General features: G+C 28.3%; 2 protein-coding genes across 3 annotated transcripts in view; both read right to left on the minus strand.

The window, feature by feature from the left end:
- LOC142327571 (RNA-binding protein RO60-like) overlaps positions 1–8,971 on the minus strand; it is a 41,336-nt gene extending 32,365 nt beyond the window's left edge. The window contains exons 1-3 of one of the 2 annotated variants that reach the window (XM_075370730.1): positions 8,835–8,971; positions 7,368–7,555; positions 5,190–5,305 (exon numbers count right to left, since the gene is read on the minus strand). In XM_075370730.1, coding sequence (XP_075226845.1) covers positions 5,190–5,192 — 3 coding nt within the window. In that variant the 5' untranslated portion in view covers positions 5,193–5,305; positions 7,368–7,555; positions 8,835–8,971. The remainder of the gene's footprint in view (positions 1–5,189; positions 5,306–7,367; positions 7,556–8,834) is intronic. The other variant, XM_075370728.1, reaches the window with a different exon arrangement.
- Positions 8,972–18,224: 9,253 nt separating this feature from the next.
- Positions 18,225–27,151, minus strand: part of Gnptab (N-acetylglucosamine-1-phosphate transferase subunits alpha and beta) — a 43,698-nt gene continuing 34,771 nt past the window's right edge. The window contains exon 13 of the mRNA XM_075372025.1: positions 18,225–26,429. Within this exon, the coding sequence (XP_075228140.1) occupies positions 25,703–26,429 (727 nt within the window). The 3' untranslated portion in view covers positions 18,225–25,702. The remainder of the gene's footprint in view (positions 26,430–27,151) is intronic.

Genomic DNA, 27,151 nt, shown 5'->3' on the forward strand with positions numbered 1-27,151 from the left:
ATGAAAAGAATTTTGTAAATCATTTAGTATGTTAATTGTTTGAGGTATGTCTACTGGTACTTTTTTAAACTTTTAATATATATAAGCAAAACACACAAAAAACTAAACCTTACAACAGCTGCATAGTAAGACAATAAACAGATTCCTAGATCTCACCAATTAAAAAAGAACTGTACAGAAAATTATCATTCTTAACTCAAATCACCCAACATCACATAAACTATCTGATTTTTAAAAGTAAAATCTGCAGACTACTCAATACACTCATGCCACCTGAAAATGTGATAAAGACCTCAACATAATATAATACCTAATGCACAAAATGATGTAACAGTGAGATTCTACTATAGAAAATAAACACAAAAGAACAAAAAATTTAAAAAATCCAACAAAACATTACTCGAGAACAATAGGGAAGAAGATACAGCGAAATCATGGATAAAAGTTCCATATTCTCTTCCACACAATAACATGCTAAAACATATTTTTAAAAAAACCACAACTTTGATGTTACAGTGTTTACACCTACAAATTTGAGAAACTGGTCACAGTCCATGGTCCTCAGAAATACTTAACATAAAATTAAGCCTTTTGAAAGAATATGCTTTTATAAATCAATTTTTAAAAACAATATTTACAATTTAGGACATGTTGGGCAAACTAAAAAAAGGAATGAAACTAGAATAAAGGAGCATATGACTCATTATAAAAGAAAAGAGATATCGGCTGTAGCCCAGCACTGCCTGAAAATTAATCAAAAATTAGTTTATTAGAAATTATGGTTTTAAAATATGTATAAATAAACAGCAATTGGATGGTTGAGAAACTTACTTTATTGATAGGAAAGCAGAAACTTAAATGTTTAACAATGACAAGGGACCAATACCAATAGTTTGAATTTCAAATTCATTAAAAACCCTTTTGTGAATGTTTTCAGTCAAAAGAACATTAAACTGTTATTCCTAATCTTAAAATTTTGTTCATATGTAGGGATATCTTTTTGACTGGTTTAAGATTCATGGTGTCTTCAACTTTATGGAGTTAAATTCTATCTACCCAACCTATAAAAGACGTGTGCATTAAAGTGTAGGGAGCAGCCTGAAATGAAAGTTTAAATGGTTTAGATCTTAAACTAAATTTACTTTTTTTTGGGGTTGCCTAAAATGATAACAGTTATTTGTATTCGTTTTTTTAAAGTTTATTATTCTAAAATCCATCTAAAAACAATGATTTTTTTCAAATTAATGAAACTTGCTTCAAGTATACTTTATTAATTTAAAAAAGGGATTAACATTTGAGAAGGCACATTACACAGCTGCCAGCACACACTTGTAGTAACCCAAGACTAGGGAAGGAAGAGGAAAGAACACAACAAAGAGGCAATAAATCAACAAACAAGGGCTGCATTTGATACCGATATACACTTTCTCATACCAGCTACCACAGACGTTGCATGCTTCACAGTCAATGAAATAGTGTTCTATTTATATACTCTTGCATAGTTTGCTGACAGTGGCAACCTTCAAGGATCACCATGTTGTTACTAATCATCATATCTACCAACAATAGCCAGTGTCATTCAATCTCCATTATGATCAGTCACAGAAATCAATATCTTTTTGAAACAGACAGAGTATATAATATCAATCTCTTTGTAGAACTGGGTATAGAATTTATACTTAAATTTTTTTTCAAAAAATATTTATCCTTACAACCAGATAATTCTGCAACACCTAAAATATCTAACATGTAGGAAAATGAAGTGTGGGGAAAAAATCTTATTAGCTGAAGCCAAGTTAAATAAACCTGATTCTATCTAATGATAATAACAATTGTTACTACAAACAAAATACTTGCCTATAAACCAACCAAAAACAGACACATAAATGTTTTGGCCAAATTAAGTGTAACCAACCAGGCTGATTTGTTCACAAATCAGTTGTTTAGCAACTGATCTTCAAAGTCAAACGTTCTGAGGTTCAAATTCTAGTAAAAGTTAGCTACTTTTATAAGATTTCAATACTAGATAGTGGGCACCGGTGTACTTAGATGACTAGGGTTAAATTAACCACATGCTTCAGGAATGGTCGGCCTGAGTCTGTACAAGATTACACCTCATTTACAAGTCATACATATTCTGATCTCAATGGGTGGGTCACTCATTTACAAGTCATAAATATCATTCTCATCTTACTGGGCTCTGGATGGGTTGCTTATTGTTCACTAGTGAACAAATTGCAATGTACATGTAAGAAAATAAATAATAAAAGTTAAGTGTTTATCAAATTTCACATTACTCATGTTTGTCAAGTTTGTGGCTTTTGTGAGTAATTTTTTTTTTTGTAGCTGAATGTAAAATTTATTTTGTATATTTTTATAAGAATGAATCAAAATTGGCGTTTTAGTTTGAGAAGCTTAAAACAAAAGTAAACTGATTTATACCTTCATTTAAGAATGTTCATATGCTGTAAAGAAGCATCAAATTACATATTAAAATAAAAAAAAAAAAACCTTTATTTCACGTAACATTAAAATAAGTCTAATGGAGAATATTCACATAAGGTATTCAATTTATAAATCACATATTTTTATATTGTGTTTATACATATGAAAGAATAGGTCATGAAATTATAATTAGGACAGGAAAAGAAAGTACATTTACTCGGCATTAAAGCATTTGTCATTGAATATATGTATCCCACAGAAGTAAAAACATAAATGTATGCAGTGAATTTTCTTACAGCAACACTCACTGGTAATGTCTACAAAGGAAAGAAATAAAGTTTAACACAACAAATTAAGTTTTTGAGATCAATATTGGGCAAAACAAGTGGGAATAGTATAAAGAACTGTGAATGTGAAATACAGAATGTATCACGAAGTTCTCCCTTTCATAACCTGAAATAGAAAAAGTTCATATAAAGATATGTCCTAAAATGATTTGTTTGTGAGTTATGGCTAGTCAAAGATTTCATTTGGATTTCAGCTACCTTGGTGAAATGAGGTTGTACTAACACTTTTAGAACATTAATTAAAGTGCAAAATTAAAGATTTCTTATGGTTTTTGACCTGAAAAATCAAATAAAAAGGTCCCAGAACTCTATTTTCAATAGTTTTTGATAAATCTGAGATGAAAACTAATAAATTGAAGTATAAAACCCTGTTTTTTTATGTTTGACACAATAACTTTATTAAATGGGTAATAAACAAATAAAACTTGTAAAGAATTTAATTTTGAACAAAATGGTGTAAAATAGGTTGAATAAAACAAAGGAAAGTTAGAAAATTTTGAATTTTATTTAAAAACAGTACATTACTACATTTATCAGAAAAGTACTTACTTAATATAAACAAAAACCAAATTCTTTTTTGATGATGTAAAAAAAAATGTACTGTTAAAAAGTTTTTTAAATTGCCACTTACACAACAATTGTAAAATAAACATTAATTAGATAATAGTTTTTTTATTAATTACAATAAATTTGAAGTTATTTCAAAGTTGGCAATAAAATAACAACAGCTGATCAATAATGCGCAATACTATATTAGTGTTTAAATCATTCTGTAAAGTACATTAAGTATATCGGATACAATGAACTGTGCTGTTATTAGCAAAGGTTTTCTATAAATTTTAGTTTGAATGTGATTGGTTTGCCATTGAAGTAATGTTGTACTTATTTATAACAGAGGAATATGCTGATAAAGTATAAGTGAAACCCCAAAATGCTGAGCGTGTGTAATGGTAATGCTACTTCTGTAGGAATATGAAATACATTATCTGAATTGCAGGATTCCAGATCCCAAAACAATTAGCGCGACTTTTTGCAATCTTCAGGAAACAGGATCACTACCTAGAATTCGTACTAACTAAAAACCATCTGTCCAACACAACACTATTAGTGATGAAATTATTATCGATGCAGCTCAGCACAGTCCAAAGGTCAGTACATGACATCTTTCTAAGTGGATTGGAGTTTCACATTTGATGGCTTGGAGTAAACTTAAACAAAATAAGTTTTATCTTTATCATAAACAGCCAGTTCAACATCTACACCCAGCAGAGGGTCCACTTTGCTTGGAGTTCTGCAACTGGTAGAATACAAATCGTCAACTCTACAAGTATGTTTTGTTTAAAGATGAGGAACATTTCACTTGAGACGGCGCCAACAACTTACGTAATGAGCACACATAGAAAGCACATAAGCATATGAGCACACAGAAGTAAATCCTCATGAACTGCAGAAGGCAATTTTCAATACTGATTTAGCATCAATGTATGGTACGACCTTCTGCAAAATAAGTTGAGTAATCAATAATTTTGGCTTTAATTAACGTCCTAAAAATTTCAGTACAACCTCACTTCACTGTGGTAGCTGAAATCTAAGCAAGATCTTTCACTAGTCATAACTTGCAAACGAATCATTTTAAGACATATGTTTTTGTGAACTTTTTCCACTATTTTCACAAGTAGAATAGATTATGAAAGTCCCGAGAGAACTTTGTGATACACTCTGTATTCAAGATAATTCAGAAGGAAAAGGAAATAATTTGGGAAATAATTCTAGTCCTTAAACTCACTACATCAATGCCTCGCTTTTCCTTCATTCATTGCAGTAGGTCCATATTTCACACAACTGACAGTGAATTTCAATAACATTAAGTCTTCTAGCATTTAGAGATCTATTCATTGATCGAACTTCACAACTGGCAGGATTTATTACCGCACACATTTTAACACACTGCCTCACAAAGGAAAACAACAATGAACTGACAGCAATGAGGCATTTAAACATCAAACAGACCTCTTAAGGCTACCGCATTTATGTGAACAATCAGTGATACCAATCACTATTTATAATTCATAGCCCTAACTTTTGTGCACACTTCAATTTCACACACGCACATGCATATACACAGACTCGGGCTTCCTATTTATGATTTGCAAAATTCATCACACAATCAAGTTTTTAAAAAATGAAGTTTTTTAAAAACTAAATAATGAGTTTTTCCTTTTTTTACAATCATCAATGATAATCTATTTTAAATTGAACAGCCAAAATCTACCCAGACCTATAATATTCCACACTGTTGCATATAATAATTCTATAACTATTGTTTCACTGATTGTTCAAAGGCTATGTAATTATCAATCTATAATTTTTTAAGTATATAATAATGTTAAAAGTTACCATTTATCTGTAAAAGCTTCCATACATGATACAATGCACTTTGATCAAATATTTCTTGAATAATTTTTTGTTTCTTTTTAGAAAAAAATCCATCTGTCTGCCAATATATTTTGATGCTGCTTAATTGCAATTTAATGCCAAACAAGAAAGTGAATAAAGAAAACCATAATAAATAAATAAAAAGGTAAATTGCGATGTGAAATAGACACACCCAAATATTACAAATTTTAATGATTTAAACAGTAATAATCATAATGAAATATCATAATCACAATTAATTTAACTTACATTTCAAAGTCAATAACACTATAGTTAATTAATTTATCAATTTACTATACTGATAACAAATAACAACTGTTTACAAGAATAATTCATATCAATCTTTCTAATATGTATGTTCTTATGTATTGAAAAGTCAAAGTTCAAGAAAAGTATACAACTACAAATTTTATAATTTGTCCAACTGCTGAACTTAAAAAAAAAAAAACATGGCAAATGCCAACAATTTAAATTACAGCATATTTTTTTATGCAAGAACCTTTTTCTGTAAAATATCCAATAATCCAAATTAAAATTCACCAAAACTGGTCTGCAGCTTTAAAAGAAATGCTGAATAACTTTCAACTCAATTTTTTACTTCCTTGTACAAAGTAAAGGAATTATCATGGTTGCAAAAAATTTCAGATTTCAACAGAAATATCCATTTTCACTAGTTTCAGCATGAGGTCTGTATGTACATACATATCTTACATAACTCAAAAACAATTAGCCGTAGAATGTTGAAATTTTGGATTTAGGACTGTTGTAACATCTAGTTCTACACCTCCCCTTTTGATTGCAATGTACTGAACCAAAAGTGTCCAAAAAAGTCCAAAATCCCAAAAATTTGGATTTTGGACTTCACTGTGGCCATCACTGAGAGCTTTCAACTATATACATCATAAGTGGTACTTATTTTCATTGGTTTCAGAGTTTAGTCAAATAAAATTTTATTTAATGAAATATTTGGATCTTACAAGGAGAAGGCACATCGGTTTGAATCAGACTTCATTTCCTCTTTTTTTTAACTTTTTTTTTTAAATTTAAATATATTGATTTATTAATAATTATTAACTTGTCATTGTAAAAACTTGTTTACAATAAATAATTATTCAATAATAACAATAAAAAAAAATAATATGAAAACACATCAGAATTAGTGAAATAAAATTTGATGTACTTTTAAAAACGTGTATATGTAATTTAATAGGCATTATTACATATGTGTATATGTAAAAAATCTAATTTGGTAAAACATCTAATTAATATTAAGTAAAAATTATAATTTAGAATCGTATTATTTTTGGATTTTGTACTTTAATTTCGGTTTAATTTTATTTAATTATTTTGGAATTTCTGTTTAATTTTATCTACATTAAAGTTAACTACAGAGTGACTGAAAAATAGACCCCCACAAGAACAACATATGCACTGAGGCATACATTATCTTTAATAAATTGCAAAAATTCTTATCTTTTAGTTTATTACTCCTGTTGAATTAATAATTGTATAAATATTTGATGTTAATAAAAACTAATATTTTAGCAATTGTATAACTGTCCACTTTATTAAAGAACTGGAAAATCGTATCTCGCTTTCAAATGAAATAAGTTTAAATGAAGTGTAAATGTAATTTAATTATCATACAAGGAAGTCATGTGGTGTCCACATCAGATTTTTTTATTAATCATGTTCAGTAGATTTTAATTTTTTTATTGGTGTAATAATTAATAAATCCATACTCTAAAACTTTTCATCTGGTATGGTACACAATAGTGAGATTTTCTTACTTTTGCAATATTAAACAAATTATGAAAAATTGGAAAACTTTAATACAATCTTTGTCTATTTCATTTATAATATACTGTAACAATACAAACTATTATTACAGTAATTTAAAAAGTTTTAATAGGTATAATTCCACGATTATAATGATATTTAACCACCTGCAATTTTTTTCTTAGCATTAAAATTCATGACAGTGGCCAACATTTCACATTTAATAACATTAAAACCTTAATCTGAACACAGGTTGACTGACATTAATAAATAATCAATTAAAAGAGGTCTCCAGTTAGTCAGTCATCTTTTTTAATAATTCCACTTGCAATAAAAATATGAAATTATATTAAAATTTACCTGTTCATCTGTTTCCATTTTTGCAACTGTACAGTGAAAAGATATCAGATCAAGAATTGTAAATAACTAAAAGTTATATACAATTAACCTGATTTCTAGTTATATTTTTTTAGTCTCTGCTGCTGCCCCCAGCCAGTCTTAACTGATTTACTCCTCCCTTATCCCTTGATTGTTTAATATATCAGCTACTGCAAAAGAAATCATGAATAAATTACTACTACAAATAGCACTAAAAAGTAAATAAATAAAACAATAATTTATACTTATAATAAACTTCATGAGGTAATCAGATACATACAATAATATATATGCCAAAAAATTTGATGTTAAAACAAAAAGCTTTATTCAATTTAATTTTATCAAATAATTTAATAACTTTTTTAACTTACTTTATATCATAAATAGTCAGCATTTTCACTAACAAGTGAAAATTATGAATCGATTAGTTAATCATGTTATTAACATTTTATAATCAATTATTATAGCATTAATGCTATAATAAATATTAATGTATATTATAGCATTAATCAGTTATAATCAAACATGATTAATCATGTTACTTATTCATGTAATTATGAAATTTCAGCTGTAAATTATGAAATTTAGACAGCTGTAAATTTTGTTTAATAATTTATACCATATTTTTTATTCATAAATTGGCTACTCCTTCAATGGAAACCAGCATTTTGCCAAGATTAGTTTCAAAAACTACTTAGATAAATCTAAAATATGCCTTCACATGTAACAATATCATTCCACTATACTGTAATTTAAATTAATACATAAATTATGAAAATAATATTGATACAAATTCAAGTATAATCACTGAAGGTGTTCATAAGTAATTCATATTTTATTTTATTTTCTCATTCATATTTAATTTTGAAGAATTGCAAAATAAATTCACAGTAATATTCAATTAAATACTAATCACAAAAATTTTTTCTCAAACAAATGAATTAAAATATCTTTTAATTATAATAGAAAAGCAATGTACCAGATTTAATGGAAGCTTTTTGGAACAATTGCCATTACCAAAAAAAGAATGTTAAATAAGTACACATAAAAACATTAAAAAAATTATTCCGCTATTAAGAAGAGAAATATCGCCACTACAAATAAATACTTCGAAGAAAATTTAACTACACCAGACAAAATAATTTGTAAAATGTCTTAAATCATAAAAAAAATTAAACAAGTATAAAAAAAAAACAAAATTAAAAATTACACAATAAATATGTTGAAAATATTAAGTAAAATGTAATGTAAGACATCAAAAGGTAAAGGAAGAGATTAATCAACGGGATAATTGTCAACGAAGAAACAACGTTCTTTGATGTACAGTGCTTACAACCATTTTCTTACAATTACTACTGATCTAAGTTTAGATAACCTAATCAAATTGTAAGAATAAAAGCATAAAAAATGATTATTCTTTATAAGCAAAACAGTAAATAATGAACTTACAATCAACACAAGTATAGTAATATTTAATATAACGCTATCAAAAAAATCATAAAAACTGTAGCGTTGCACACTACGGCTCGGATGACTTTTCTTCCCCTTTCCCTTGACTGTATGTAAACAGCTGACAAATACTTGATTTCACCTCATTCACAATACGATCACGTCAACGACTCCAGAAACAGACGGTCTTTAAAGGCAATTTGGACAGTGCATGAATAAAAACCAACAAACTTTTAAAAAACACGTTTGTACAATTTTGTTGACAAAAATTTATAACAGAGTTCGAGAATCTTCATAATGACAAATACTCACCAATTTATTTTAAAGAAAAGAATCATTAATATATGTTATTTTAATAACAAATATTAAAATGTTGTTTGAGATATACATCAAACAAATGGCAAAAATGTGTTATCTTTCATTAAAAGTAACATTAACAACCAAAATTAAATTAAACATACAACCCGTAAATATAATTTTTAAAATACGTTTCCTTCTCTAGAATCCTGTTAGCACACGCTCTTCTGTGATTGGTCACACGTTTGCTAGTAATGTTAGCGGTTGTGTATTCAAATCATTGTTACTCAGAACAAATTCTACCAGTTAAATATAATACAAGATTTTAATCTCTTAAAAGTTCGTCGTCTGCATGTCACAACTATTTTTTACTTAAAAAAGACATCACAAGCAATGACTAAATATTGCACTGTATTTCCTTAAAATTATGACAATCTCACCCAGTTTTTAGCACCAAAATAATGTAAATAAAACTATATAAAAAAACCACAAACACAACTACTTTCTTCAATTTTTTTCCATTTAATTAAACATTGTACATAACATATGTCTTAATTACTTACAAAATATATGTATTATATCTTCAGTACAACTTGCGTTGTTTTTATCTGAACACAATAAATCAAGAGACAAGATCGAAATAACACATATTCATAATGAAATGGTCATGTCTGTTTAAATTGTGGTTATACTTAACATTCCTCACACACTAAAATACTCATCTCATTATGTGACTGTAATTAACCATTGTTCTGTATTTACAATAAAAAATAAAGAGCATACGTGCACAGATGCTTTCACAAGCATACTCATCTACTGCCACTGTTGAGTGTCTATTGACCCAAACATGAATTATATGTTTGTTAACTATTATCAACAAACTCCCATTTTGTTTCATATGATATTCATAAGTTAGTTTCTAACAGTAATCAATCAATGGATACATTTTAAGAAAAGCATTTGTTGGAAACTTTGCATCTCTTAGACATTTATTTTAATCTAGGATTTTGTATACAAGCTTTTTAATAAAGATGTGATAGATGAATTAATGCCAAACCCTTCCTAGGACCAGCTGACTAGAAGGTAGCTTGGTAACTATTACAAACCTGCACAGATCAGTGAATGATGTGTTTAATTTGTTCTTAAAAATAAAATTACATCATTATTTAAGTTATGATCATTTATTATGATATTGTTTTATCCATTTGATCTAAAGATTGACAGAAATAATATCTATAAAAAAAATTGAAAAGTCAAAAATGTTATCTCATCTTTAAACAATTATTAACATAATTTCATTAGAAATGGAAAAAATCATAATGAATAATGAAAAAACTAAATTGTGAATGACCTTTGAAATTATTAAAAAAATTACATTTCCAAAGTATCTTTTCGAGTTACAGCATAATAATTATTCTGCAATATTAACACATTAATTCCAAGTAATTCTGAAAGTGAATGATAATAATTTTTCACAATGTTATCGTACTTCATCAAGCCAATCAACTGTTTGACAAATAAGTTATCCGTCTCAATAACCTGAAATACAGATATGAAGGATTATAAAACTTCTTTTCTACCTTTCTTCTTAGCTAGCTCCTTCTTACATAGTGGGCTAAGAAATATAGCCTCAGTATTGGATCACCCAAAAAATGTGGTACAATACTCTAAGGGCATATCATGCAATCTTGTGTTAAAAAATCCATTTGCCTTACAGCAAGGCAAAATAATTGAGTAAAAAAAATCAAAAACTAAATTTATTACTTAGTACAACTTGCTTGATGAGTTTTTGCATATATAATTAAAATTTTCATTTGAAATAAAAATTTTGCATCTTAAAAAAAAGGTAATTTAATTATATGAAATAAAGTATTTATGAATTTTTTATTTGAATTTCCTCAACTTGAGTGCTTTAGTATTTTGTCACAGGCCAAAAATTATCCATAGTGCAAGATATACTTACTAAAACAATTTTTCCTAATGTTTTTAATTTTCAAAAAAATATTGTTGTAAAGTAGGAGAGCATTATACTTAGCATTTGAAATCTGGAACAAAAATACTATAACTATCTATCTATGAAGTTTGATCTTGCTTGTACATAAATAATTATCACCAATTTTCAATAGAATGTGTAACAGAATCAATGTTACACACAATACCAAATAATAGTTCATCAAAATTATATGTATGAAACACTTTTTGTAATGTCTGATTTTGAAAATTAGCAGTTAAAAAAAAATGTATTTTATTATAACTGATAGAAAGTGTTAAAAATATGAGATAATCTAGAACAGTATATATAAAAACAACACTTTTTAGTAAAAGGTATCCATAATTCCAAAACATGAGTGTTGTGAGATCTCATAAAACTGATGCATATGTATAGCTCACTAGGAATTAAAATGAAGTCTGTGTGCTCAAGTCCCAACGCAGAACAATGTGTTCCTATGTAAATAGTTCTCTCACATTGTGAATATGACTGGAAATATTTTAATAAGAAAAATAAGATAAAAATTTATTTTTGAAATGAAATTTACTATTAAAAAAATTTTAATTTAGAAATTACACTAATTATAATTAAGTCTTAAACTCCAAAATAAACCAATTAAACCAAATCATTTTTTTCTAATTGGGCTCCAACTTGAAAATCTGGAATTTAAAAAGGAATTGGTTATATTTTATTTTTTGGTGTATTTCTTAAACTGGATTTATTTTTACAGAAAACATACAAAGCTTCTTCTTCATTTAAATAAGAAAATGAATATAGATAAATGGCATTAATTAAATACTAACAATTGTATGGTAAAACATCTATCTAAAATGCAAAAATGTACAATTTTTTCACCTAAAATTTTCGAACTACTTTTTTTTTAAATTTTACATGAAAATATTTAAATGTCAAAACAATTACAGGTATGTATGATTGATTTGATCAGAACCATTGAGGTATTTCGGAATCATTAAGGTATAATCCTATATAACAGTCCAACTTAGTAATATTGATGAAAAACGAATAAAAATTTTCAAATCCTCTGTGTGGTCATCAAATTTTTTTTACCAAAGTAGCTCACTGTATTTATAAAAGAAATACCTAAAATTAATTCCAGAGAAAATTTTTCCAAAAATCTTTTAAAGAATAATTATCAAATCATATCTGCAGTCATGTCTAAGGCTTAAACATACATAACAAATTAAGGGCTAAACTGAAAACATCCTCATTTGTTAAGGTTGGTAAAAAAAATTTTCAGTGAAGGAAAGCTCAGTTTGAAATCAAATACCTGATCACTTCTTTCATAACCATTTAATCAGTACTGATGTGCTTGCTCTCCATAATTCAATTAAATCTGAAAAATATTTTTTAAATAATTTATAAATTTTTCCAGATGCAGCCGAAGAATTATACAAATTTATCATCTTTGATAAATAAAACAATGAGTTAATTTTATCTAATTATTTTTTATTAATTTTATCAAATAAAAAATATGAGAATGTTAGTGTTTAGTATTAAAAGAGATGTACATATAAATAAATACATTTTTATGTAAATTTATTCATTTCAGTCATTGCATAATAAAAGTGATAAATAATATATAATGGATCATATAAAATTTAATACAGATACTAATTCTACAAATAATTAGAATAAAGAAAACAATATGTCACAAGTTAATTAAAATAAATTGTTCAAAAACTAAATACAACTTTCTTTGACAATTACAAATTGTAATGAAAAATATTAATATAACTTATTACAGGACAGATATATAGTCATTTACTTTTACATCTCTTAAGTGATGAACACTGAAACATCATTTAACAAGATAAAAATGAATACTTGATTAAAGTATTTTATATATCCTCATTCAACATAACAGTTAAAATACTTACTGTCAATTAATGCAAAGTAAAATTATTAATTAACATAGGGTTGGCAACAGAAGGTAGTCACTAAAGAGTTGTTTTTGTGCATATGACTAAACTGTAAAATCAGGGAATAAAGATAATGTTCTGCTTTAAGTTTTGCAATTATTTATAAAAACCAAACTATAACATCTACTATCATATGTCTCAGAAATGTAAATACAAAAAAGGGATTAGTGAAATTTGTTCTCTATTAATATGTTAACAATTTCAAGCTGTAGTTAGAAAAATATCATACTGGGAATAATTAAGTACTAATTGATATATTTATACAATCAAGAATGCATTACTGATATAAATGATACAAAATTCTGAGTAACACATTAAACTACATCCTCATAAAACCTACTGGTTCTACAATGAGAATAGCTCTACAAGAAGCATCTTTGAATATATAAGGATGTAAAGTATAGACTGAAATAATGATCATTAAAACCCATATTATAAAACAGGTTTAACAATGTCGCAGTAATTTTCTTTTAGATGGATAACTAAATAGAGTTTGCAATCAGCTTCTAATTTCTATTCTAATCAGAGCTGCTTAAAATAAAAAAGATAAGCTTTCTATGTTGTGAGAAAATATGAATATGAGTTAACAGAAACATGAACTATTAAAATTATAAAGTTAAACATTTTAAAAATAAGTAATGTTATAGTAAAATTCATAACAAAAGGGCTTCACAAAATCATCTTGGCACGGTAAAACTGAAAAATGATATTATAAATAATTGTTTACTTCTTTCAAGATGACAAACTGCACCTCTTTCAACCTAAAGGTCCCACCACTACACCTGGACAAATCTGATAGTATCTTGTTGAAAAATAAGATTGCTTTTAAGATCACAATTCATATAGTTGCAGCCACATGATTTCTACACATTTAAGAAGTAACTATCACACTGTCAATGACATTGACAAAGATGAACTCATGTACTGATACTACTGGGGTGACAGGCTTTCTATATAGATTTATTTTAAGATAAATAATATATAATACAACATATAACAAAATGAAATCTTGTTATATTTTTAAATTCTTCTTTATATTCCATAAATTTTAAACAATTTAGAAAATTATCTATATTTACTCTCTTTCATAAAATGAATACCTGGACATTATAATAAATAATTATTGATAGATTGAAGGAGTTTGAATTATGGATATACAGAAGTATATCCATAATTGAGAGGATCCAAGTTATCCAAGAGAATCTAGTTATCGAGTGTACATTTAGAATAATGGCAAAATAAACAATATAAATATAAGTAAATTGCAGTTCTTGAATCACATGATGTATGTATTTTCAAAACATTGTAAATATCAATTCAGTTAAAAATAACTTTTTATTGTAGAAACGAGTTATAAATGCCTCAAAACAGGTTGTCCTGTTTAGTGATATTCCAAGTGGCAAAAATTTGAGTAATAATTTTTGTGCAAGTTATAACATTATAAGCACCATAATGCAATTAGTTGTAGTGTTGAAATGTATTTCATTCAAATGTAATTCATTCTATAGCTTGTTTGGTTGGTGTGTTTCTTTTACAGTAATTAAATTTATATTACTTTAATTCATATTTCTTGCAGTAGGTTCTGTAAGAAGTCAAATTAAGCCAAAAGTAAAAAATAGATGCAATGATAAATAGAAGAGAAGGTGGTTAAAAAAAAAAGGGAAATTCAGAAAAACAATATACATCTCCAAAAACAAAGAAATCTGTATCAATGAAAGAACCACTGACTGAAATAAGAATACAACTGTATTACACTTTTTTTATATTTTTTAATTGCCATGTCATTATGTTAAGTCAAAAAACCATTCTTATCACTCTTACTAACAAAATTTATTCAGTTTGTTGAGAAAGTAAATTGTTTATGAATACAAAGTTATTACTTTAATATGACTTCCTTGTATGCCTATTAAATTACATACACATATTTTTTGCTACAATTTATTTACACATATTTCATTTTAAAGCGATACGATCCTCCAATTCTGTAATAAATAATTTTTTAATTTTTTGTTCTTTTTATTATTGAACAATTATTATTTATTGTAAAACTTTTTTACAATCACAGGTTAATAATTATTAATAAATCAATATATTTAAATTAAATAAAAAGGGAGGAGGAAATGAAGTCTGATTCAAACCAATCCCCTTGTAAGACCCAAATATTTCATTAATTAAAATTTTATTTGGCTATAATTCTGGAACCAATGAAAATAAGTACCACTAATGATATATCGTTGAAAAGCTCTCAATGAGGACTTATTACTGCAGTTAAGAAAAAGTCCAAAATCCAAATTTTTTTTGATTTTGGACACTTCTGTTTTGGACACTTTCGGTCCAGTCAATTGTAATCAAAGGGGAGGTGCACAACTAGATGTTACAAAAGTCTTAAATCCAAAATTTTAACATTCTACATCTAATCATTTTTGAGTTATTCGAGAAACATACGTCATGCTGAAACTAGCCAAAATGGATTCAGGGATGGTCAAAATGCATATTTCCATTAAAATCTGAAAACCGAAATTTTCCGCAATCACAATAATTCCTTTACTTTGTACAGGAAGTAAAAAGTGATAGAATAATCAAGAATTTTTTTTTTCACAGTATATATATTTTTTTTAAATCTTTTAACCATTTCCACTAATTCATCAGCATTCATATTATTCAATAAGTTAATATTGTTTAAATTGTTGTCTTCGATTCAATTCAATATATTATTACCATTAAAAATATAATCAATTTGATACAGTTCTTTTGAATTACAATTAAAACCTTTAAGTCATTTCAATAGTTTCACAATTATCACCACTTGGTATAGAATCAATATGTGTTAACATTTTATTGTGATAAGGCTTTGCAATAACAACTTGTGTGATATTGGACAAACAGTGTGTTAACACAACAGCAACTTATCTGAATTTTCACATGGAATTATTAACTGACGTCCAAATTCTATAAGAGAATTGTTGGCAATAGCAAGCTGACCAGTTTCCCTTAATGGTAGAAGCACCTCTTCATAGTTTGTCAGTAAATTTTATTGCTTCAGTGTGGGTTAACACTGCATACAAACCAAGCTCTGATATGAACATTTTATTTGATAGGTAACTGGATATTTTTTCAAGGGGGGGCAGAATTTTTCCCAATCTTTAGTTTACACCAAGTACATGCCAATTGCATGACCCTTTATTCTGAATGGTTATATATTAAGATTTATAGCCTAATTATTCAGTAATATTACACCCTTTGAACCAGAATTCTTTGGTTCCATCTACATAGATAATAAAATTAAAGCATTCTAAAACTTGCTACCTACAGTATCAAGTTGAAATTGTTTCTGAAAATGGGACATGATTATGATAAGGATGACTAAAATACAATGTGGATTGTTTTTATTTATATTAATTGAATTGTGTATGCTAAATCCTACAGCTCTTAATGTTACGGTTTGTATTGTGTATCTATGAAGTATGAAAATCATGTCTTGCAAAGTTGTATGTGCAGTTCTCCTCTTCAATGATAGTACCAATATATATATAAAAAAATAACAAAAAAAAAAAAAATTGGGAAAACCTTTCACTGTAGCTTTATAGTTCACATATGCAACATTTGGGGTTGTTACATCTCACCTGTTATATAGGTGAGATGTAAGTTCACCTTCATGTGCAGAGTATACATTTGTAGAATCACCAACAACTAACTGATGCATTCTACATAATGGCATATTACACCAATCAGCAGACTTTTATTTGCCCACAGATGATGAAACAGGCTATAATGTGATACATATGGTCATTTAAGTGAAAGTAGTACACAGCATTCTTTCAGTTACCATTTGATTTAGTTCTTCCTTCAAAAGTAAGGTTTTTTTGTTTTAAAATGTTTTGTAATTCTTTGAAAACTTTTGAGGAGTATTTAACTGTGTGGGAAGAAAATACTGTCTGGAAAAATAGACAGCTCAGACATACAAGGGGGTGGATGAAGAAGTCTTCATAATATCCAGTAGAAAGAAAGAATAATTGAACACTTGAACACATTATAAGTTTACCAGCTGATATAAGTCATTATGTATGAGCTAGATCAAAATAAGTTAATATTATCTTAGCAAAAGCAGAATTCATGCTTTTTTGATTAAGTATTGTTCTGAATATCCTCAAGCAAGCCCCCAGTTCCAAGACAATGGTATCATAAAATATTTCTTTCAAAATTTAACTTGTTTTTTCCTACACCCAAGATTGATATTAGCTCAACCTGGGATGCCTCAGCTGTCAGAATAAATGCTGGAAAACAGGCAGCTTCTCAAGACCAAGAAATGCACCATCACAAACAGTGTACCAGGGAGAAAGCAATTGACAGAAGATGAAAACAACTGAAAAACTTCATATACCTATATAATTAATTACATTTGATTTTGCAAATCTCTTAATAACACATTCTAAAAGAAATTACTATTTGGAGGTTGCATATTGCAATCTGGGGATTCATGACTGCCAAAGGAAAAGGATTTACGTGCATATGTCTAAGAACTTTGGATGCAGAGAATCATTAGAAATTTCCTTATGTATAAACAAATATATAACAACTGAGGCTGACCTACATGGTAAGATGAAGCTGATAATATGTTGATCTGACAATTGTACGGACAGAACAAGAAAAAAGTCATGCTAACTATGTACACAGTCCCTGCAGCAAAACATGTAATTTCTAAAATAATTAAGCAATTTCTTGTGAAAGGCCATTCCTAATTAAGTTGTAAAATAGACTTCATATTGATTGAAAAGTGTGAAAAAGTATGTATGACATAAACTATAAAAGGTTTAGGTGATGAATCTAAAAAAAAATACAAGCAAAAGATTTACAGGTTACAATAGAACAAATGTTGGCAATCTCTGTCCTCCTGATCTAAATTCCAATTCATTTTCTTTACTGTTTATTTATCCCTAACATTAAAAACCACTCTAGTTACATTATAGTGATGTATATAAGATCTTTTAATTTTAAACCAACTTTTACTGACATTATTGTACACAATATGTAAGTAAAATGCTATACCATTAAGAGATAATTGTCATATTAAAAAAACAAATAAGAAAAATAGCTTCCGACAGATAAAATACATAATAAAATTATTTATATAAAAATATATACAACACAAACTATCAAAACACATTCATTTTCACTTAATCTTTATTATTTATTTCCATTAAAATAATAATCTAGCATTAAATTCTACTTATAAATGAATTTGTTTTATTACAACATAAACTATAAAAAACATTTAAAATAATTATTCTACGACTATCTCTATTTTTATCTTTATAATCTTTCAATAAGCGTCTAAAACATATAATGACAATAATATTAAATTAAGTAATAAATACACTGAAATCATAATAAAACACCAACAATATATGGCTACCAGTTTGTGGTAAAAATAAATAAAATTCTTTAAACTTACATTTCTTTCAATCAATCATAAGTTTAAAATAATTTTTAAACACATCACTAGCTATATTAATCAATATTATAGATGGCACAAAAACACTTAAAGGAACATAAAAGAGATCAGGGGGTTATAAAAACAAAATATTAGGTACTTCAACAAAGGAACTAGATCTTTGGTCTGAGAAACTATAATCACACTTACAAAGTTTATTTATAAGTTAAAACTAACTAGAGCAGGTGAGAGAAAAATAAAGGAAAAAATAAGGAATCAAGGGGGAAATAATAATGAAATCATGAAATAAGTTATAAGAAATTAAAATTATAGGTAATTATAAGAGAAAAATTATAACAGATTAGGGAATAATTTAATATATAAAAATTATACAACTTTGTTGCAAAGTATTACCATTTTTCAAGAAAAATAATTATTACAAACTGCATTTACAAAATTGCAGCATACAACTTAGAACTTTGACTTTCAATTAAATAATAAGAAATGGAAAAGAGATCAGAGGCCACAACACAATAGATCCCCAGTAATCAGACCTCAAGTTTTAACCAGAACTTGAATTTTTATACTTAACTGAAAACCAATGGTCATATTTATTACCGAACAATTAAGCAATGTAATTGAGGTAAACAGAAATGTAGTTCACATGATGATTTCATAAATAAATTAAAAAACCAAAATAACCTGATATTGTTACATGTACAGACAAATAAAAATTGTATATCAAAATGTTGACTCAATTTTGGAAAGAGGTATATTAGATTTCTACAGTGGAACTAAAACAATAAATATTTGAGAAGAAATATGGTTTAGAAAAATGTTTTTAAATTAAATAATGTGTTTATTAGCAATTACCTAGAAAAAATAAATTTTAAGTAGGAGCAGCAATATATGTTCATATTAAATATGCTTTCTGATTAAACAATTTACTGTAAATTTATTAAAATATAGAAAATTTTATTTCTGAGCAAATTTAAAAATCATAGCTGTAGATTAACTGGAGGCTGGTGAACATCATATAATTGGCAACACACACTGAAGTATGGCGAGACCCTGGACTCACCCACTAATCAGCGATATCACCAAATGGACAACTAGGAGGCATGGCGACATGAACTATGCCCTGAGTCGGTTTTTATCTGGGCATTAGGGGAGTTTTTTCAGGGCTTACTTATTCAGATTTGGACTGGATCATTCAAATCTTTGCCCCAGTTATGAGTGCATCAAGGAAACAGTATACCATGTGTTTTTTGCTCGAGATTCATCTCCGAGAGGAACACATTGGTGGCCAAGCTGAAAATGGATAATTGTTGCCACTTGAAAACATAATGGTCACTTCAGTCAAGAACTGGCAAGCAGTGTCAGATTGGGCCAGTAGTGTAATGTCAAAACTACGAGCCCAAGAAGATGCTAGGAAAGTAAGTCAATGGTGATGCCTTGGCGCTAAGGTCTGGGGACAGGCTGCTTATGGAGTTCCTGGGCCATTGGGATCATCCCGGAATTATTAAGTAGGCAGCATAACTGGTGATGATATCTCCAATGATAGCAGCCATAGGTAGTCGCACCTCTCAATGAGAAAGGTGCTCCTCTCCTGAATTAATACCTTGCAGTGGCTCTGGGAAGGAGGATGGTGGGGTGGTGGTTTAGTCGATATGCACAGGAACACACACCCACTAAATAACATCAAGCGGAACCTATTGTGAGTCCGACATGCTCTATCGGAGTGTCCGATAGGCGAACATCTAATTATTATAGCTGGAAGTCATTTATTTCAGCATATACTGGAAAGTGTTCTGATTTATTTTCAGATGACCACATTAATTTTTATTAATTTATTAAAACTGATTAATTTTATTTTTAAAATTTAACTAGTTTTACTTAGCAGGGAGATTATAATGCTAATGTTTTAGTTATTAGTCTACTTGTAAGTTTTTAAATTAGAAAAAGAATTTTGCTCAAATTGCATTATAAAAGAACTAACAATATAAATCAACCATAGTTAACTACTGTTGAAAACATAATTTTATTGTTAATGTAGACTTTACATGCTAAACAACTCAAATTATTCATTCATCTATTTCAGGTCATTCTGCCTAAATAACAATCTGTTGAGTCAATTACATGACAGTTCAGTTATATATCTGAAGCCCAAAATCAAAATTTATAGTTTTAGCATTGACAAGTTCTACATTAACTTATTATATGTTAGATTGATGTTTTATTAAAATAATGATGCAAGCAAATATTTTGAACTTTTTCACAATTCTTCTCATTCTTATTTTAGTATACACTATCCATTAGTTAAAAAGTGCAACTATGAAAAACGAGGAAAAAATTGTTGATAAATAGATTACAAAAAAATTAGAGCTTAGAACCTTACTGGTAAAGTTTACTGTTTTAGTAAACTTAATTATGAATGTTATATTTGACATAACCTCAATAATAAAGTACAGTACGTTTATAATTTTAAAGTGATAGAAGAAAAAGGAATAACTGATATAAATTTAAAGGTAGCTGCTATAACAGACCAAAGTCTGATATAGCAGCTGATATAGTCAGATCAAAGAGAAAAGCAGCTGCACTCTTGCTTCTAACTTACAATTAAATACAAAAAATAACGAGTAAATAATAACTGAACCAATGTTACATCTTTTGTTTTTCTTGTAATGGATGTGGGAAAATCAAAGATTACAGCACTTCATACATAGTCTGATAAAGTAAATGGTAATAAGTGGAACAAAAATACTTTTAAAGAAGAAACATTGGATAAAATCGATTTAATTAGGTCAAAAAGGTGGTGTGGTTATGACAGAAAATAATTACAGTTCTCAAACATTGTCCTCTAGGTATTACATTGTTTCTAACATAGATGCAGCACTAAATCAATACATTTTCTCTGACTTTAAGTCACTAAGGAATTACCAGTAGATAAAATTAAAATGGGTGATAATAGATGTAATGACAGATATAAATAAATTCAGCCTGCACTAAGATCTTTAAGTCATTTTCACAAGAATTGAGGGGGTCAGAAGCCAAGGGTACAAGTAACACTTTAAAAATTTTTAACTGGAATGGATGGCTACTGTCAGAAAATTTTCTGGCAAAGGGATATACTTGTAATTCCTTTATGCTGCTGGGATCTAGTGAAAGAAAAAAGAACTATTTCCTGAAATAGCTGCTTTGTTTAGAAGCCAAGGGATGCAACGGTCATTATATACTTCTACTTCTTGTCTTCTAAGAAAAGATGTACAGTTGAATGAAGTATCCTTAGTTGCTGCCTACATTCCATTCAAGATCATTATTTTTGAAGAGCTTTTTACTTTTATATGATTATATTAGATTGCAGAACATACTATTACTGGAATTATTGTTTTAGAACAGGAGAATGATATCAGATGAAGAATCACCACTATTCTGCTTGGAGGTTAGTAAAACCTTTTCCTCTAAATATTAATAGCTACTGTTTATAATTAGACATCTAAGTCAGAAAAGTAAAAAACATTAATATTTTTTTTTTTTGTATAGGCATCAATCAAAATATGTGCTGAAATTGAGATTAGCCAATAAAAGAAATATTAACATAACAGCTTTGCTGAGTATTACTGAAAATGACATTGTTCAATATATTCTTTAAACTGTTTCTTCATTGTATTGTCTACAATATGCACAATTTTTATCCTTCATTTTGTTACAGACAACACCAGCAATGAAGCAGTTGGGGTTAAATTAAAGACCGAGTCCCGGGTGCTGGGTGGGAGCCAGAAACGACATAATCAGGCCCGCTTCCGCCATCCTGGCTGTTAGAGGCAGGCAATTGACTGACTGAGTCCTGGTCCCTGGGACCAAGAACAACATAGTCAGGCCTGGTTAACACTCCCTGAGGATATAAGGCAGGCAATTTAAAGATCCAACAGGTGAGCCGACCTGCCATGCTGGACGTTCTGCTGGTAGGCAGTACGTCTAGGGCCTCATTTGAGTTAAAGGACACTCTCCTGGGCTGAGCTTTACTTGATTGTATGTCCAGTCCAGGGGAGTTGAGAATGAGAAGAAAAAGTAATGAAGCAAATTATAGCTTAGTGGAAGACGAAGCAGATGAACAAGGTTCACTTCCAAAATAAAAAAAAAAGGCGTCGTGAGCCAAACCACCACTGCAGGAAAAACTAGAAGAGTACATCTGCGCATAAGAACCCAGGCCTCAAAAGCATGAAACGAAGGAAAGCCTTACATATATAGATGCGGTAATCCCCAAAAGGAGAAAAAGACTATTCAATCATACATGCTGTTTTCAGTCTAATGAAAACATGTCTGAGGATAAATGCAATATAATTTTTTATGACTTTTGGAGCCTTGGCATATTGAAGTTACAGCCCTCATTTTTAAATTCTTCTGCTGTAGTAAATGATCTTAGTAGGAAAGATCAGAATGCTGTTAAGAGTAAATCTTTTTCTTCTCACTATTTTTTATCAGATACGAGTATGTAATGAATTATTTTTGAAAATGTTTGATATTTCCAACAAGCGCATTACAAACATAAAAAACCTTCAACAACCAGAATTTTGCCTCGGGATAATCAAGGTCGCAAAACACCAAAAAACAAAATGAGTGACAAAAAATTGAGTTTGTGAAAGAACATATAAGACAATTTCCAAAATATACAAGCCACTACTCTCGGCGTCAGGCCCAAAATAGAAAGTACCCGAGTATCAACTTAAATATTAGAAAAATGTATGATTTATACAAAAGATTGCCTTGACAGAAATGAGGAACCAGTAAAAGAAAGCCATTATAGAAAGGTGTTTAACTCATCATACAATCTAAGCTTCCACAGATCAAGTACAAATACTTGAAACATTTGCGACAAGTTAAAAAACATAATTGAGCATGGAAATCATGATACCAAACAGGCTACACTAATATACAAAGAGTTGCACCTCAAAAAGGTGGAGAGTGGGAAATGAAATGAATAAAATTAAGGACATGGTAAAAAATTATTCAAGCCATGTGGGTATTTACTTATACAAAATATAGATATGCAAAAATCTTACCTACACCAGTTCCAGGTTGCTCAAATGTTTATTAATGTAGGCAATTATGGACATAAATTTCCATTCATAATTTGTGTACAAATCATGCCAGTATGTTTACATGAGATGAGGCCCAAACACCACAAGGATGCCAGGAAATAACATCTTGTTTACTCTAGTACATACAAAACTTTGCTATTTACAGCGACACATTTGACAGCATTTAGTGATAATTGTAGCTGACAGAATAAAAGTCACTTTATTGTTAAGTTCTGATTATACAATGTAAATAATACATAAATAAATACCGTGGAACTCAAGTCTCTTTTTTCTGGATATCTTTTCTCAACTGCGACCAGGACTTTGGCATTATTAAAAAGGCCAAAAATTACTATGCAACAAATGTCTATGTGGTGAAACATTGGTAAATTTATTGCTAAAAGTAACAGAAAGTTTGTAGTCATAAGAATGAATAACAAAGAATTTGTTACTCTTGATAATATACACGAAACGTTTGTTTCATCTGTCAATGGAATGCGCAAAATGTAATGGTTGCATTTTCATCACGAAAACCACTGATACTATCATACAAAGAGACATTTAAGAAACCTGTGGGATTTTCAAAATACAACATGCTATCGAGTCAGTTTGCAGAAGACAGTGTCTTGCCCCCAATGGAAAAATCAAAAATAAAACCCCTAAGTACAATGACCTACAACAATTATTACAATATATACCATTAAAGTGCCACGCCTTTTACAACTGTCTTACAGTAACCAAATTGAAGCACCAACCTGGACAATAGTAACAAGCCAGAATTGCTCAAAATTGGTTCAGTGTTCATCTAACGAAACTTTCAATTCTGAACTCAGTGATGATGACATTGATAACATGTATGAAACTGATTCAGTCTGAGGAAAGAGTATTAAAAATAATTGTACTTTTTTATGTTTCTAATATTTTTCCATGATTTCAAATTTATTTTTCATTTTTTTTCAATATTTACTGTAATTTTGTAAAAGAACATTAATAATGCATTTTTACTGTTCTAATATTGATGGTTATTTTATTTATTTCTCCAATTTTACATGGAAACCAAATGGTATAAGGGCTGCTCTTACACACTTCCAAGTGCTAATAACAACCAAGATAAATGTATTTTTCATTTGGGATTAGGCTGGCTTAAATTTTCAAACCAGTATCTACACTGGTATACCACTTATTACCATGATATATTGTTTCTGTAACTGGTTTTGTAACCTTTTACGTTGAACTTTATTTTCTCAAATAAGGTTTTTGTCACTTGTATCCATTGGCATTTCAGCTCAATTATGAACTGTATCGCTCACTGTAATATTTTAATCCTAGCCAAAATGGATTGTAACAGGAGAATCAATAATTAATTATTTTGAACATTTGGTGACTGAAAGTAACAAAGGCAACTACTCCAACAGTAGGAAACCTAATAGATATCATATGTGATGTTAGAAATAGCCAAGTTTATATCATATTATGTTGTTGCCTTACCTTAATTTATACATAATCTAAATACTGAACCAGTACTAGATCGTGGATACCGATGTTCTTTGGTGGTTGTGTTTCAATTAATCACACATCTCAAGAATGGCCGACCTGAGACTATATACACTTCATATACATTCATACATATTATCCTCATTCATTTAGCATGAAAACCACCACTTATGGTGGTTCCAGAGGTTAAGAAGAAAATGAAGAAGTACTGAGCCAACTGATATAGGCTTATAAGGAAGGACACAAGCAGTAATCGATAAGCAATTCCTATAACTCACAAGCCTGCACAAAAATCAGTACATTGAAATAAATAGATACACCAAGACAATGGCACAGTTATAAATGCTTAGTAATCGCTCAGCATTTATAAATAATGTTCATTTGCTACATTGCTCACTCACTGACTGTTTATGATATTTTACAAATTTCAACCACTTAGGCAACTTATAAAGAGATAAGCTATTTTATAAAAATAGCTTTGTTAATAACAATATTTATATGTTCATAACAAGATTAATGAAAGACAACTGATACATCATCAAATTTAAAAACACAATTTAAAGCCGACAATACAAAATGTAAAGGGATGCACATCATCTCTGATGCTACATTATTAAGTAAAAAAATAAAATTACTTACAATTTGTGTATATAATGTTCCTGAAGTTGTCTTATTGTAATAAAATTTAATTTAAAGTATAATAATAAATTTCTAAATATTAAGCGTAATTCACGACTAAATATAAAAATAAATGTAAAAACACCAAATAATAATATCACAAATGATATTACTGTTGTAATAAACGAATGATGTAACTTCCATGATAAATATTCATCATAATAAAAAAATCTATTCCTATATTCCGTAGGTAATTCAAATTGTGATGGCTTTGGAAATAATGAATGGTAAAAATCTAATAAAACAGCACGTATTAATTCATTATCATCCACTCTAGATGGATCCATATTATCATTAATACACAAAAATTTCTTTGGTTTTTTCCTAATTTTATCTAAAGTATATAATAATTCACTTAAATTAGAACTAATCATTTGAAAATCAACAAATTCTTCGTGCTTTATAATAGTAAATGGATACTTTTTATTAAATCCAAATGTATTATTCATTAATTTAAGTACATCATTACAATCTGATATTAATTTCTTTGTAATTAATGGCAGTGTTGATCCAAGATATCGTTCATATGGTGGTTGTGTTTGCTGTTCAGTAAAATCATTAGATGACATAGAGAATGAAGAACATTGTTTTAAATATTTCTCAAATTCTATTATGTTATTCTGATGCAATGGTAAAGGATATAAGCGTGTCATAACTGTTCTTATTTCTCTATCTGACCACGTTCTAAAAAGAAAAAAATTAAAATAATTATTCAATATATTACATCATATTTATTTTTTATAATGCAAACCGTACCAATATTCAAAATAATACCTATCAACATCCAAAATATTGATCAGCAAAACAGAACAATTAGTAAAGTAAACCTTTCTTTTATCAATATTTTAGATTTATATAGATTTTTATAATTTTTTATATGAAGGATTATTTTGGAAAGAAAAACTATAAATGCACAGTATAGGTTTTCATATGCACATCCAGATATAATAAAACACAAGATAACATTACTATTAAAATTAATTTTTACTAATCATAATATGAGATGATGAATACTGTTAAATGAGTTTTTGTTAATATGATGGCCTTGAAAAAAAACTAAAAATTTTAATTTTTGTACATTAGATTGTATTTCTTTAGCATAACTTAATAAATGTATTTTTGATTACTTAAAAAAAAAAAAAATACTTTTAATAACTATATTATCTGGTGTTTTATTTTTCATAGAAATCTTGCAGTGATATAATTTCTTAAATGGATTTGGATGGACATGGACTTTATTTTTATTTTTTATCATGATCTTTTACGAAAGTATCAAATGTTATAATGTTACACAGCCTATTTGGTTATAAATTAGTTAACAAAAACAGAAATTTTTAGAATAAGTTGTATTAATAGTTATTTAAATATTTTTTTTATAAATTTAAGATGATAAAAGTATCAAAACA

Source organism: Lycorma delicatula, chromosome 7, assembly GCF_047948215.1.
Source record: "Lycorma delicatula isolate Av1 chromosome 7, ASM4794821v1, whole genome shotgun sequence".
NCBI lineage: Eukaryota > Metazoa > Arthropoda > Insecta > Hemiptera > Fulgoridae > Lycorma > Lycorma delicatula.